The sequence below is a fragment of the Bubalus kerabau genome, chromosome 14 (genome assembly GCF_029407905.1).
Source record: "Bubalus kerabau isolate K-KA32 ecotype Philippines breed swamp buffalo chromosome 14, PCC_UOA_SB_1v2, whole genome shotgun sequence".
NCBI classification, from domain to species: domain Eukaryota; kingdom Metazoa; phylum Chordata; class Mammalia; order Artiodactyla; family Bovidae; genus Bubalus; species Bubalus kerabau.
In genome coordinates, this window is record NC_073637.1 from 40,964,455 (window position 1) to 40,980,879 (window position 16,425).

At 36.5% G+C, this 16,425-nt stretch overlaps 1 protein-coding gene across 2 annotated transcripts in view; it reads left to right on the forward strand.

Annotated features, from left to right (window-relative positions):
• Positions 1-3,122: 3,122 nt before the first annotated feature.
• HNF4G (hepatocyte nuclear factor 4 gamma) overlaps positions 3,123-16,425 on the forward strand; it is a 29,586-nt gene continuing 16,283 nt past the window's right edge. For both annotated transcript variants that reach the window (XM_055546318.1, XM_055546317.1), the window contains exons 1-4: positions 3,123-3,313; positions 7,056-7,227; positions 11,027-11,121; positions 15,361-15,467. In XM_055546318.1, the coding sequence (XP_055402293.1) occupies positions 3,178-3,313; positions 7,056-7,227; positions 11,027-11,121; positions 15,361-15,467 (510 nt within the window). In that variant the 5' untranslated portion in view covers positions 3,123-3,177. The remainder of the gene's footprint in view (positions 3,314-7,055; positions 7,228-11,026; positions 11,122-15,360; positions 15,468-16,425) is intronic.

The window sequence follows — 16,425 nt, forward strand, 5'->3', positions numbered from 1 at the left end:
TCTTCTGGAAATTCTCAAGTTTTTACTCGATAAAATAAGAAAGATAATTCACAATAATGTAGATGGGAAATGGGTTTCATCTTGAAAGCCAAATTTGAGGATCTGTGCTGAGATGAATTTAAAGCTCCTTCCACTTTTGATGGCAATGCCCTGATCCATGATGATGCTACCCATGAGCACAGGATGGAGTAGATGGAAAACAAAATCTGAATGAACTATGATAACCCTGTTCTCCTGTGAGAAATGTCCTCACGTTTCTCTTTTTGTCACATTTCTCTTAAGTATTTTGCAGTCTTATAAATGAATGGTTCTCTACCTTTCTCTTTTCCTCTTTTCCTTCTATTGGTGCCCTTCCATTGGTGACATACCTCAGCATTGGTCAGTCACAGCATGCGTGGGAAAGACTGTGGGCAACGTGCCATACACTCTTTGGGTTTACAGGTAACACAACAGGTTTGTGCTGCCTCAGCACAAATGAGAACTACTTCATGCAAATGAAAACCACAGGATTTGCATGCTGTTCCCTTCAAAAACTGAATTACTACAGTTAAACTTCTAAACAAAATCGCCCCTAAAATTTATCCCTCCCCCAAATATTATCCTCACAATTAAGAGTGCTACAGACTATGAAGACAAGAGGGCTATTCCAGTGATCACTGTTTGATATAGTGACTCAGACTGCTAAAATGACTCTGCTGTTTTCTTCACAGTTCTTCACATGGCTTTGAATTTCAGAAGCCAGTCTTCTCCAATGAAAAATATAATAATTTCTAAGATGTAATAGTCACAAGGTTTATGGTATTGAGAAATTGAATAATAAATACTATTTTGCAGTAATCTTTTTAAAATGTGGAAAATAAAATTCTTTTATAATGTAAATATGACTGAAATTCTTTCTTAGAAGATAAAATTAGTAAACATATTCTCAGAATATGTTTTTTAATAAAAAATATATATTTATATATGTAGAAATATAATCTTTTTTTAGCTCTCCAGTAACTTCATTTAAAAAAAAATTTTATTGGAGTATAGTTGCTTTACAATGATGTGTTAGTTTCTACTGTGCAGCAAAATGAGTCAGCCAGACATGTACATATATCCCCTCCGCTTTGGAGTTCCTTCCCATTTAGGTTACCACAGTGCACTGAGTGAAGTAGTTCTCATTAGTTATCTATTGTATATATAATTTCCGTAATGTATAGGTATCAATCTCAATCTCCCAACTCCTCCTACCCCATTTCCCCCTTTGGTATCCATATATTGGCTCTACATCTGTGTCTCTATTTCTGCTTTGCACATAAGATCATCTATACCATTTTTCTAGATTCCACATATATGCGTTAATATACGATAGTTGTTTTTCTCTTTCTGCCTTACTTCACTCTGTATGACACTATTTCAATATTGTCTTCTAAATGTTCCCACTCTCTAAATTCTGCTTGTCACATATACACATAAACGATGCAGTGTACTGTATAGATGTTAGATGTGAGAAAGTGGATGAAGGGAATGTGTAAATCCACACATTAGGGATAATCCTACTTAGATTGTGAGAATGTAATTGCCATTTAAAGTAAAAAGAAATGAAACCATATTCATGCATGAATAACTGTTTACTTATGACTTTTTGTTATTTTTATATTTATTGAAGCTATAGAAGCACAGATTTAAGAATCAAGTAATTCTACAATGTTTCTCCCAAGAATTCTACAAAAGAAAAAACAAACAAAAAAACCTAGTGGGCATCATTCTCAGAGGCGCTTCTTTTAGCCTCCTTCCTTTTTCTTTTTGTTTTGCCCACTACTAGCCCGTGACTCTTGCCTGGAAGGTCCCATGGGTGGAGGAGCCTGGTAGGCTGCAGTCCATGGGGTCGCTAGGAGTCGGACACGAGCGACTTCACTTTCACTTTTCACTTTCACGCATTGGAGAAGGCAATGGCAACCCACTCCAGTGTTCTTGCCTGGAGAATCCCAGGGATGGGGGAGCCTGGTGGGCTGCCGTCTATGGGGTCACACAGAGTCGGACACGACTGAAGTGACTTAGCAGCAGCAGCAGCCCGTGACATTAAGTGACATACTGCTTCATGAGTTTTTAGTTTTAGTGTTATCCATGGACTCTCCACTATGGAGAAGGAGGAACCAGCTTTCTTTCCTTCCCTGTCTTCATTGCATACTAGTATTCAGCCTCGAGCACATCTTTTCCAAGGGGTCTCCTGAAAGCAGTTTTTAAGGGCCCTCAGGTAGCCTGCCAGTGCAGGAGATGTAAGAGATGTGAGTTCTGTCTCTGAGTTGGGAAGATCCCCTGAAGGAGGAAATGGCAGCCCACTCCAGTATTCTTGCCTGGAGAATCCCATGGACAGAGGAGCCTGGCGGGCTACGGTCCATAGGGTCACAAAGAGGCACAACTGAAGCGATTTAGCACACATGCAGGTGGCACACCGAGGCAAGCTTCTGAACATCTCTTGGTTGTCTAACAAGTGTTTATTGAAAGCCTGCAAGATACTCGCAACTGTACTAATTCTGCCCATTTACAAACCTTCAAGGGACACTGAATCATAAGTTGATAGTTTCAGGCCATATTAGGGCTATGTCCAGGCTTCTACTAGAATGTATCATAAATAAATCCCTTATCATTTCAAATCACAAATTTGTTTTTCCTCAACATAAAGTCAACTTTACTGGATGGGTAAGAAACCTTGAAATTATCAAGTGCTTATGTTAGGTGTTAACTTGTAGTCTTTGACTTACCAAATTTATGACAAGTCAGCCCCATTTTTTTTTTTTTTTTCCAGAACTTGTGGCATGCAGTTTCAGCCACTTAAATGGGATAAATCAGGCTCTAATGATGGTTCAAAACTGGAGATACTCTCTTTTCTATTTTTAATCCTCTTAGTGACATCATTTATTGTCTACTGGAAATCAACTTAGGAAATCATGTTAGTCCACTAAGCACTTCAGATAAGGTGATTCCATGAAGCATTCCAACATTATCACAAGGAATTGCTTGCCATAAAAGAAAAAGAAGTAAGCAGAATATGGCCTGCTGAAGGAGTTTACAGTTTTACAGCCCCTCCCACTGCAGCACATAAGTCACTCAGTTACAGTTAACTTTGGATTATCACTCACGGATTGAAAGCCCAACAGCCATCACGCAGTCTGGGCCTGTGGTGCCACTTGTATGTGTGTTTCTAAATCAATGATGAGGGTATCGGAACCGATACTGGACATGGAGATGGCAAATTACAGTGAAGTCTTGGACCCCACTTACACAACTTTGGAGTTTGACACTATGCAGATTCTGTATAATTCAAATGGTAAGTTCTCATCTGCTTGCCGATAAAAAGAAATGTAAGTCTAATGAGAGAAGTAAAACTGAGATTCCTTGGGGGCAACTCTGCGTTTTACTGCTAGAGAATTCAGGGCTTGCTTTTTCAGTCCACAAATTTGAGGCTTTTGCCCTTCATCGCAAAATTTAAATGAATAATGCTACGGCTATTTTATGTTTGAGATAGAAAAAGCTTAGTTATGCGTCATAAAGTAACCTTGGGATTCTGTCATGGGCCAGTCAGGTAAAAAGAGTAGTTTCAGCAGTTATTTTATTTATTGTAAATCACAGTAATGAGTTATATTGGCAGATTGCCTGTAAAGTGTATTTTCTATGCAACATTTTAAATGACATATAGAAAAGTTTCCTTAGAACCCTGGAGAGTTTTACTGGTTGCTTCCTCCTTTTATTATTCTAGTTCTTGATGACTGCTGATGGGAAACTGTATTTAAAATTACTATCAAGTTTTTGCCTTGAACACAAATATGTAAAGAAAGAAGGGTTTATATTATAACCATACTTGACAAGCTAATGTTTAGCCTCACAAAGCTCTTGGTATTTATCTACTGTAACATTTTAACTTTAAATAAGACATGACTTGTTTAGAGCTCATGTCTTTATATAATAGAATACAGTTTACCATTGACTTTGAATTTAGGTATATTTTTCAAGTAAAAATCTTGTCCAAGATCAGTTATAATTGTTAGAATTCCTAAAATGTACTAATTACGTATGCTTTGGAGAAATGTGTGTATGTGTGTGTTTATGTGTATGCTGAGCTCAGAATTGAAAATGTATCTTGTACTCGGGATACCTTGAGGTTATACTGTGGTGTACAATTTCAGTGACTGTGACAGCTGTATTATTAACAATAAACAACAATAATTTATTAGTAGGAAGATTTCTAAAAATATTCAGAAGATGAATGATGAAATTTTAGCACAAAAGAGAAGGAAATGGCAACCCACTCCAGTGTTCTTGCCTGGAGAATCCCAGGGACGGGGGAGCCTGGTGGGCTGCCGTCTCTGGGGTCGCACAGAGTCGGACACGACTGAAGCGACTTAGCAGCAGCAGCAGCAGCAGCACAAAAGAGTTAAAATCAATTTTCAGTACAACTATTAGGAAGTCACTATTTTGAAACTTTATGTTTAGACTTGACTAGAAGTATTTGATAAAGTATTTACTTCAGTAGACTCATGAATTTTTTAAAGGCTATAGATCACTAAATAATAGGGAATGACTTACCATATTTACTAAAACAATTGACTTTTTTGGTTATTTCTAAAGTGTTGTCTAGCTTGTTTTCTTGTATTAATGTGTAAGTTTCTTGTTAGTAATATGTAAGTATGACAATAAACTGGAATCAAGAGTTGAATATTTTTTTTGTATTTCCATATAATCTTCCAGAACACAATAAATTCTTAACACTTTTGCCGTATTTCTAATATCATTCTATTTATGTTAAGAAAAGAAAAATTCCTAGCATTTAAATTCTAAAATGTCACATGATCAGCCTTAAATATATTCTCATTGAAGATATTTTTAGTTTTATGAAGTTATATATGTCATAACTCAGGAGTATTAGTAAGTAGAATACATATATTGTCTCAGAATGTAGTTGGGACATGACAGTCTTTTATCTTTTTAAAATGGGAATATAGTAATGAATTATATTTAGATTATTATATAATATTATGATCAATTTAAGTTTATAATAATTTCTTATATATTCAATATCTTTTGAGTACATAGAGATGTGTTAAGATGTGTGCTCAGTTGTCAGTCATGTCTGACTCTGCGACCCCATGGATTGTAGCTCGCCAGGTTTCTCTGTCCACAGGATCTTACAGGCAAGAATACTGGAGTGCATTGCCAGTCCCTCCTCCAAGAGACCTTCCCAACCAAGGGATCAAACCTGCATCTCTTGTGTCACCTGCATTGGCAGGTGGATTCTTTACCACCAGCGCCACTTGGGAAGCCCATAAAGATGGGTTGTTATTTAGTCAGTCATGTCCAACTCTTTGTGACCCCATGGACTGCAGCATGCCAGGCTTCCCTGTCCTTCACCATCTCCCAGAGCTTACTCAAACTCATGTCCATTGAGTCAGTGATGCCATCCAACCATCTTGTGTAGTTAACAATATTAACTAATTTAAGAAATAAGTAAAAATATCTATGTATATTTTTAAAAGCCTCTTTCTTTAAAACAATTAGTTATCACTTTATGTCAGGCATAGTTATATAGCTGAAGACAGAGGGGTGACTAAGATAAATTCTCTGACATCATGAAGTTTTTATTCTGTGGGGAAATATAGGTAATAAATGAACATACCAAAACATAATATAATTTTAGACAATGAAGTGGTTAGTTTAAAGAATAAGCAGAGTTCTGGGTTCTACTTGAGGGCAGATGGTAGATGACTCTTTTAGATGTACGTTTGCAGACTGTTTCTCAGCAAATGTAAAATTTGAGCAGAAACTGAATAGCCAGGTCATAGAAATTCTTAAGAAGAGCTTTCCTTTCAGGCAGAGCAAACAGCAAGTGTAAAGGCTCTGAGATGGGAACAGACTTCAAGGCTTGGGCGGGGGAACAGGCAACATTACTGAGGACTAGTGAACAGGATAAAAAATAGTGTGAAATAATGGGATCAGAGAGGTGGAGGGGGGACCTTTACACTCAGGGCTCTATGGGCCATGGGAAGATGTGTAGGCTTATTCTATACCTAAGGATTGGATGCAGAAGACTAAGATGATGTGAATTTCTTATGCCAAGAGCACATTAGAGGCTTTGGGGCAATAAACAGTAGGAGAACCAAGCTAGAAGTATTTGAGAAATTAGATAGGAAGCTGTTGCAATAATCCAGGGGAAAGGTTATGTTTAATTGAATAAGGGTGGCTATAGTGAAAGGGTGAAAAGTTGTGAATGCAATATATATTTTAAATATGATTTGTTGATTGGATATGAGCAGTGAAGGAAATAATTCAGTGAAGAGGCCAAAATTACTGGCAGTAGGTACCAGGTGGTACCATTAACTGACTAGGGAAGACTAATGGAAGAATGAGTTCTAGAAGAAAAAAAATGAGTTCTATTTTTGACACATTAATTTGCAGTTCTTATTAAACTCAAAAGTGAAGTTATTCAAGAGATATGTGGGTATTTCAGACTGAAACCCATGGGAGACATCAGGACTAAAGATAAGATGTGGGGATTTTTCATCATACAGATGATTTTTAATGACATGGGACTGGATGAACTTCCCTAGGGAAAGGGTATGATTGAGGGGCTGAGACCTGTGGTATCCCAAAGTCTAACTCTCAGAAATAGGAGTGGGGAGATTGTAATGGAGACTTGGCAGAAGCAGCTAGTGGTTAAAGAGAGAGTGCTGGTGTGGAGCGTCCCAGAAGCTGAGGAATGGACTATTTCATGCCCATGAATACCTAGTGCACCTGCTTGGTCACTCCGTCGTGTCTGACTCTCTGTGACCCCATGGATTGTAGCCTGCCAGGCTCCTCCATCCATGGAATTCTCCCAGCAAGAATACTGGAGTGTGTTGTCATGCCCTCCTCCAGGGGATCTTCCCCACGCAGGGATTGAACCCAAGTCTCCTGTGTCTCCTGCATCGCAGGCTGATTCTTTACCACTCAGCCATCAGGGAAGCCCTGATATTTAGCAGGACCATTCCTATATGAAATACTCAGTGCTAACTTGCATTCTCCTCTTTCTTTAACAGATAGTTCTGTCCCAGAGACAACAAGTATGAATACCGCAGACAACGGTGTCAACTGTCTGTGTGCCATATGTGGGGACAGAGCAACAGGAAAGCACTATGGTGCCTCCAGCTGTGATGGGTGCAAGGGTTTCTTCAGACGCAGCATCCGCAAGAGTCACGTTTATTCCTGCAGGTACTTGAAATGCTCCTTCCAGAAAGGTGGTCTTTAGCGATGTTTCAAAATGCCATGCAAGAAGTAAGGGAATAAAGAGCTTTCGAATTTCTGTAACTCTAAGAACAAAATTTATAAGCTCCATTAAAAGTGAGTATGTGTGGTACATATATACGATGGAATGTTACTCAGCCATTATAAAAGAACAGAGTTGTGCATTTGTGTCACATTTGCAGAGATGTGGATGGACCTAGAGATTGTCATAGAGGGTGAAGTAGATCATAAAAAACAAATATTGCATATTAACACGCATACATGAAATCTAGAAGAAAACAGTACACATGAACTTATTCACAAAGCAGAAATAGAGACTCAGACATAGAGAGCAAACATACGGACCCCTGGATGGGGAGGAGGGATATGTTGGGAAATCGGGATTGACAAATGTATACTACTGTATATTGGAGAAGGCAACGGCACCCCACTCCAGCACTCTTGCCTGGAAAATCCCATGGACAGAGGAGCCTGGTAGGCCGCAGTTCATGGGGTCGCTAAGAGTCGGACATGACTGAGCGACTTCACTTTCACTTTTCACTTTCATGCATTGGAGAAGGAAATGGCAACCCACTCCAGTGTTCTTGCCTGGAGAATCCCAGGGACGGGGGAACCTGGTGGGCTGCCGTCTATGGGGTCGCATAGAGTCGGACACGACTGAAGTGACTTAGCAGCAGCAGCAATGACACCTATTAGTTATTAGTAATAACTAATGTATAGCACAAGGGGAAAAAAAAATGGAAAAAAAGTGAGTACGTGTGGATGTGTATATGATGCATTCACACGGGTAGTTTTTTTATGAAACATTTTAGACTTATAAAATATATATTAAAAAATCCACATGCTTTTCACCCAGTTCAAACCAATATAGTTGAAGCCTCCTGTGGACACCTCCCCTCTCCCTTTTCCTTCCTCCCCTCTTTCCTAGAGGTAACTACTATCTGAAATTTGGTGTTGTCTTTTCCTTGTGTTTCTTTATTGTATACCAGTAGACATAGGTAAATCTATATTTAAATGGTTTCACAGGTTGTGTGTTTTTCTGCACATTGCTTATCATTTTAGCATCATCACATCCTGATCTTTAAAACAAAATTATAAAAGTGCAGATGATTTTGGCAGCTTGTTGATGTTCATAAATAAAATGAAATTTTCAGCTCTAAAATTTTAAATATATTTCTTATGACAATTTTGCCATTAATTTTAATGTTTTGTCTAAAATTTATTTAATTATATTGTATGTGTCACATTCCTAGTAGGTTTTTTCAAAAAAATAATATCTAGGTAAACATCACATCGCAATTTAGGTTTAGATATTTCACCTTTAATGTTCAGAATAACAGTTCTTGAATGCAGATACGGTCTATTAAGTATGGGCTATTCAAAGGTGACTGATTTTAACAGGAAAAATCTGTTTGCTCTGTCTTTGAAAGTCATGTGTAGGATTGTTAAAGTGTTTTTGGCACAAGTTGAATATTTAGGAAGAAGTTAACTCTCTCACATTATGATGACATTTGACTTCTAGGGATGTGGAAAAGTTAATATATAACTCACAAATATCTAACTAGTGTTCTCTAGTAATTTTTATAAGAGAGTTTAAAGTAGGTTTAACAATGTAAATTAACGATTTTTAAAACCTTCTTGGTAAGCAAAAGAAGAGTATTTCTTGCTTTTATATACAGCCAAACTTGAGAGGTATAAAGAAATCAAGTGGTTTTACTCCATCAAAAGCATTTTCTGTATGATTCCCTCAAATATTGAATGCTTCTAAAAGATTAATAGTGAAATAAATACAAAATAACATGTAAACAATATTTTTACAATTTTTAAGTCATATGTGCTGTCAAAGATGAAACGTATATGTGTGTATATGTATATGTATACATATGTATATGTATATATATATGTTATGTGTGTGTGTGCTATCCAAGCAACTAAAAACAGTAACTTTTTTTCCATTTAATTTTTTTCTTTTATTTTGGAGTGTAGTTGATTTGCAATATTGTGTTAGTTTCAAGTGTACAACAAAGTGATTCAGTTATCCATATACATAATATCTATTCTTTTTCAGATTCTTTTCCCAGATAGATTATTACAGAATATGGAGTTGAGCACTCCAACAACAAATTCTAAGAGTCAGAGAATGACTCTTGAACACAAATAGGTTTCAAGATTTTTACCCTTCCTTTGTGGGAAAAGTGAGAAAGGAATGTTTCCATACAACTTTTGGAAATTTAAAAAATTTGCCAACAACACATACAACCTTACTCCTCCCAACACACCATCATGAATACTGCTGCCAACTTAGCCTTCTTTACATATACTGATATTAAGCAAATGCTATGATTTTTTCCATTTGGAAAATTTTATATTGATGTAAGTTTAGGGGCAAAAATGTTTTTTAAAGTTTAGGCTTTGCTAATCTCAAAGTCTTTTAAGTGTGTTCAGATAACAACCTGTTCTGGCAAGTCCTCCCTGTGCTTGTGGGTTGACTTGGGATGTCAAATGACCTTCCCAAGTTCTATGGACAGTGTATGGTGGAACTGGGAATCAAGCTCAGGTCTAACTCCAGAGACTGTACTTTTTCTTTTTTTAAGTGCACAATTTAGTTTATTAGTATTTTCACAGAGTTGTGCAATCATCACTATAATTAATTTAGAATATGTCACCATCCTATAAAGAAACCTCCAGTACCATTTAGTAGTTACTTCCCATTTCCCCCAGCTCCCTCCCCACCAATGTGAGGTAACTAGTAGTCTACTTTCTATTTCCATAGATTTGCATCTTTTGCACATTTGATATAAGTGAAATTATCCAATATGTGACATTTTGTGTCTGACTTCTTTCACTTAGGATAGTATTTTCAAGGTTCATCCATGTTATAGCATGTATCATCAGTTCATTCTTATTTATTGCCAAGTGTATAATATTCCATTTTGTGAGTACACAACATTTTGTTTACATTGTATGTTTATCAACTGGTGGCATTTGGGTTGTCCCCACTTTTTGGCTATTGTGAATAATGCTGCTATGCACATTTATGTACAACAGTCTGTGTGAACATATGTTTTCCTTTCTCTTGGGTATATACCTAGGAGAAGAATTGCTGAGTCATAGGATAACTCTTGTGTACCTTTTGAAAACTGCCAAACTTTCTTCCTAAGCAGCCACATCATTTTGTATTATACCCAACAATGTGTGAGCCATCCAATTTTTTAATGTCCTAATCAACATTTGTTATTATCTGTTTTTTTCCTGATCTTAGCCATGGTAGTGGGTGTGAAGTGGTACCTAATTGTACAGCAACTGTATTCTTAATGCTTTATTCAACTGCCTTTTGATATATAATTTCGAATTTAGAGTAAACTCCAATTAGATATGAGGAAAAACTACCAGAAGAATATTTACATAGAAAAATCATGGAAGGGCAGAGGAGTGAAGTTCCCCATCACACTGAAACCATTAGTAGTAAGCGTTAGAATTTGTATACTAAAGTTTTTCATCTGAGTTTGGCTTTCATGGCACAAGTTAGAAATGACCATGGATACTGGCCAAAAGTGAGATACCATTCAGTTTTGTTTTATTAGAAATATTGCATGAGAGGTGAGGCTTGTATTTTCATGCTGATCATGAGATTCGAAAGTTCGTAATTATCCTTATATGTTTTTTCTGTTGATCTAAATTTAACTATACTTTTAAAAGTCTATCTGTTTGCTTTTTTGATAAATGATAACTGTCTGCAAATATATCTTTTTTTTTGGCATTGTAGGTTCAGTCGGCAATGTGTTGTTGACAAAGACAAAAGGAATCAATGTAGATACTGTCGATTAAGAAAATGCTTTAGAGCAGGAATGAAAAAAGAAGGTAATAATATATAATATAATGATAATTAACATTATTGATGAAAAATGCTATACACACATGTTCTCATTTAATCACAATAATCTTTACATGAGTTCTGATTTTCCTCAATGAAGGATCTGCGATTCCTTGAGTTTAAGAATTTACTCAAGGACACTGATACTTACTGGTAAGTGATGGAACCAGTCTTTTTACCTGATGACGGACTTGACACATTCTGTCCACTACTGCATTACCCCTGGCAACAAAATTATTGTCTAACAAACATTCCAGTGTCTTTTTCAAAAGATAAATGGCAAAATATACTAATAGGATGCATTTTAATGTATTTTAAGTGCATTTTTAATCTCAATAACAATTGAATATCTATTTCATAAACATCAACTGAACACTGACTGACTTTTCACATATTAATTTATTTATCTAACAAATTTATCATGCACTGCTGCTCTCCAAACACTGTTGTTGGTGCCAAGGTTTAGTGTACATAATAGTATTCACTATTATGTAGTGAACAGAATAGACAACATGATACCCGCTTTCAGGGAGCTTATATTCTCTTCAAGAACAGAGACAATAGACTAGATGCTGTATTTCAATGTGAAGTAATTTCATTTTGAACATATTAAATAATCTAATTATACTATCCTATGTTCTAACTACAGTTAATTTAGCAATAGATGTGTTTAGCACATCTAAATATTTGGCAGGGAATAGATCCTATAAGCGGAGAAGGCAATGGCACCCCACTCCAGTACTCTTGACTGGAAAATTCCATGGACGGAGGAGCCTGGTAGGCTGCAGTCCATGGGGTCGCCACGAGTCAGACATGACTGAGCGACTTCACTTTCGCTTTTCACTTTCATGCATTGGAGAAGGAAATGGCAACCCACCCCAGTGTTCTTGCCTGAAGAATCCCATGGGCAGAGGAGCCTGGTGGGCCACAGTCCATGGGGTCACAAAAGTGTCCGACACAACTTAGTGACTAAACAACAAGCTGCTATAAGATTTTGTGCTTGTCATTTTGCGATATGCTTGTGCCTTTCACTATCATATACAAGGAGATATTTTTCAAAACTATTTCACATACTATTAGAAAATCAATCAAGTCAAATCATATCTGTATAGTACAAATACATTTAAAAAATTCCATTAGTTTTACTAGTTGCTAGTCTCAAAAAAGAAGGCAAAATAAAGTTCACAAAATTAAAGTTATAACACTTTCATTTCAACATGACTTATTTCTAGTGACATATTTGGTTGTTTATGGCATTCATTACATACATTATCAATTATCTTCATCCATTTTTACTTGAATCTCTGCTCCATTCCTACCATATGAAAAGCAAATAAAACTTCTACATTTCCATTAATAATTTTACAATTTGTTAAATAAAATTATTTTTTAAATAGTTAAAGCATATCTTATGCTGCTCATAGAATAATGCATTCAGTTCAGTTCAGTCACTCAGTCGTTTCTGACTCTTTGCGACCCCATGAATCGCAGCATGCCAGGCCTCCCTGTCCCTCACCAACTCCTGGAGTTCACTCAGACTCATGTCCATTGAGTCAGTGATGCCAACCAGCCATCTCATCCTCTGTCATCCCCTTTTCCTCCTGCCCCCAATCCCTCCCAGCATCAGGGTCTTTTCCAATGAGTCAACTCTTCCCATGAGGTGGCCAAAGTACTAGAGTTTCAGCTTTAGCATCATTCCTTCCAAAGAAATCCCAGGGCTGATCTCCTTCAGAATGGACTGGTTGGATCTCCTTGCAGTCCAAGGGACTCTCAAGAGTCTTCTCCAACACTACAGTTCGAAAGCATCAATTCTTTGGCACTCAGCTTTCTTCACAGTCCAACTCTCACATCCATACATGACCACTGGAAAAACCATAGCCTTGACTAGACGGACCTTTGTTGGCAAAGTAATGTCTCTGCTTTTGAATATGCTATCTAGGTTGGTCATAACTTTCCTTCCAAGGAGTAAGCATCTTTTAATTTCATGGCTGCAGTCACCATCTGCAGTGATTTTGGAGCCCCCGAAAATAAAGTCTGACATTGTTTCCACTCTTTTCCCATCTATTTCCCATGAAGTGATGGGACCAGATGACATGATCTTCGTTTTCTGAATGTTGAGCTTTAAGCCAACTTTTTCAACTTTTTCTCCTCTTTCAGTTTCATCAAGAGGCTTTTGAGTTCCTCTTCACTTTCTGCCATAAGGGTGGTGTCATCTGCATATCTGAGGTTATTGATATTTCTCCTGGCAATCTTGATTCCAGCTTGTGCTTCCTCCAGCCCAGCATTTCTCATGATGTACTCTGCATATAAGTTAAATAAGCAGGGTGAAAATATACAGCCTTGATGTACTCCTTTTCCTATTTGGAACCAGTCTGTTGTTCCATGTCCAGTTCTAACTGTTGCTTCCTGACCTGCATATAGGTTTCTCAAGAGGCAGGTCAGGTGGTCTGGTATTCCCATCTCTTTCAGAATTTTCCACAGTTTATTGTGATCCACACAGTCAAAGGCTTTGGCATAGTCAATAAAGCAGAAGTAGATGTTTTCTGGAATTCTCTTGCTATTTCGATGACACAGCAGATGTTGGCAATTTGATCTCTGGTTCCTCTGCCTTTTCTACAACCGGCTTGAACATCTGGAAGTTCATGGTTCACGTACTGCTGAAGCCTGGCTTGGAGAATTTTGAGCATTACTTTACTAGCATGTGAGATTAGTGCAATTGTGCGGTAGTTTGAGCATTCTTAATTTTTCCTAAATAGATTAGGAAGTAATATTTTGCTTTCAAAGTAGATATACTTCTTTTATTTACAATAATAGCATAATTTAAAGGTTAGTTAAATGGAAACATACATAAATATGGTTTTATGTCAAAAATAGTATCAGTAAGAAGATTACAAATGTCACGATATCTTTTAGCATTTTCTAAAGATTGATCATATAATGAAATCCATAAAACATAGCTTACATTTTAATGTTTTATCTCAACATACACATTTCCAAATGAGTCAGTTTAGGCTGAAAGTCAATGACAGTATTTAAGAAAGAGGAAGTAAGCTACCAGTAAATATGATTTTAAAATAAAATATTAATGATTCACTCCAACTAAAGATTCAGTTCAGTCGCTCAGTCATGTCTGACTCTTTGTGACTTCATGGACTGCAGCATGCTCTTAAAGACAAAAAGTTTAGTTTTTTTCTTTCAAAATAATGGAATTGATAGGTAATAGTTTGTTTAGTTACACATTGGTGAATTTCTTTTAAAAAGAATAATTATAGAAATAAACTCTGATAGTTTAATGTCTTATCTTTCCAGCGAAATTGGGTAAAGCATTAGGGTACATAATTCAGAGGGTACAGACTTTGTTTCCATTCTTTTTGGTTAAAAGAAGACAATTTTACCTTTTATGTTTTGAAATCCAACTTTGACTTCTGATTTATATTATTCTCTACGTAGCAAACATACAAATCTGTACCACCCCACTTCTGCTTCCTTATATTTAAAATTTGGGTATAAGCATTATTCTTTTTGTTTGTTTGCTTCTGAAACAAAGAGATCTAGCTCTTTCTTAGAAGACTTTCATATGATACTTAATATTTCTTCATTGTTCCAAAATGCTGATATTCAAATCTGTTTTCTGAAGAAAGACCCCTACCTGCTGCAACCCCTGCCTTGTTAATGTCTCTAAACTGTCCCAAAGATATTGCTTCATAAGAGATCATAGGATTGTGATCACCTTAACTAAAATAAATGTACTTTCCATTTTTGCAGCTGTTTTAGAAGAAAAAGAAAAATGGGAGTTTCAGAGCATATGACTCATATTTTCTGACAGTGAATACACTCTTATCTTTAACCTGGTCAATCTCATAGGTGATACTCTTCCCTTAGATATCTTACGGCTTTATTAACCTTGAGACAATGGAAAACCAACCTATTGAAAATACAACATGGCTGAACTGGCTGACCTACCACTTTGTAACATGTGTACCATCATGAAGTCCCAAAAGGCAGTATTTTATGTGCTCTAGTGACAAGCTTGGCTCGTCCTACTTTTAAAATGGTACCGAATAAAAAAATATCTTTAGTCAGACTTATCTCTGCACCCCCCACCAGGTCTTTCAGAAATATTCCTTCTCTCCTTGTATACTTTTTTTTTTTTTACTTCAAAGAATATATATTCTGACTTATGTTGAAGAAAACCAACCAATAAATACTGTGATTTTCTCCCCTAGCTGTACAAAATGAACGTGATAGAATAAGCACCAGAAGAAGCACGTTTGACGGTAGCAACATCCCCTCCATCAACACACTGGCACAAGCGGAAGTTCGGTCTCGCCAGGTACTGCTGCTCCAGCATCCTGCCCTATTTAATAGGATCAAATGCTTACTTAAGAATAATGCAAAATTGATTTAAGTTCATTCACATGTGCTTATTACTATAATAAACTCCACTTAATGCAACGTCAAGTTTCACTTCGAAAACATTAGTGGACTATTGACTTAATTTTTACTTTTCCTGGGCAATTCCCCATTTTTTGAGTGGAAAAAAAATGAGATACATTTCAATCTAAGATTGTTAAAAGTTTGTTTATAAGGTTGATTTAAAATACTTAATGCTTAGCACAATGCCCTGGGGCAGTATCTTGTTATGTTGGTTGAATCTGGAAATCAATTTCCACAGCTTTTAGGGTGTTTAGTTGAAAACTATCATTAAAGTTTTCTTTCTTGAAAATGACGCCTAGATTCAAGAACTCACCTTAGCACCTGCTTTGGAAACAGGTACTTCAGGGAACAGCCAGAATTCAGAAAATACAAGAAAAAGTTTATTGTTTGAAATTTCTTGAATGAGAACATCAGTTCTAGAGTTAAAAATGTAAGTGACCGGTTATATAAATAAAAGTAAATCACTTAAGAATCAAATAAATAAACCTTTTGAAGAAAGTTTATTTTAGCAGTGTCCCTATTAGAAATGTTAATGATATTTTTCTCTTGTAAAGCAAATTATGAAATAGCTAACTATTAATCAGGTCTTATAATGAGTCCGTGCAACTACTTTCGTTTTTGATAACACAAGGGCAATATGATGAGGTTAACTTCACCATTATCATCCTCATTACTTGAAGATTACTTGATGGTCCTATAAAGCATTTTGAGAATGGCCTTAAAGGAACTGTGAGGAAATGCACATACACAGCAGAAAGACACGTACACACACACACACACAGACATGTTCAAAGATGACGCTTAGAAGAACTTTTAAAAAGTGATTTTTTTCCAGAAGAAAGGCATTTGGACAC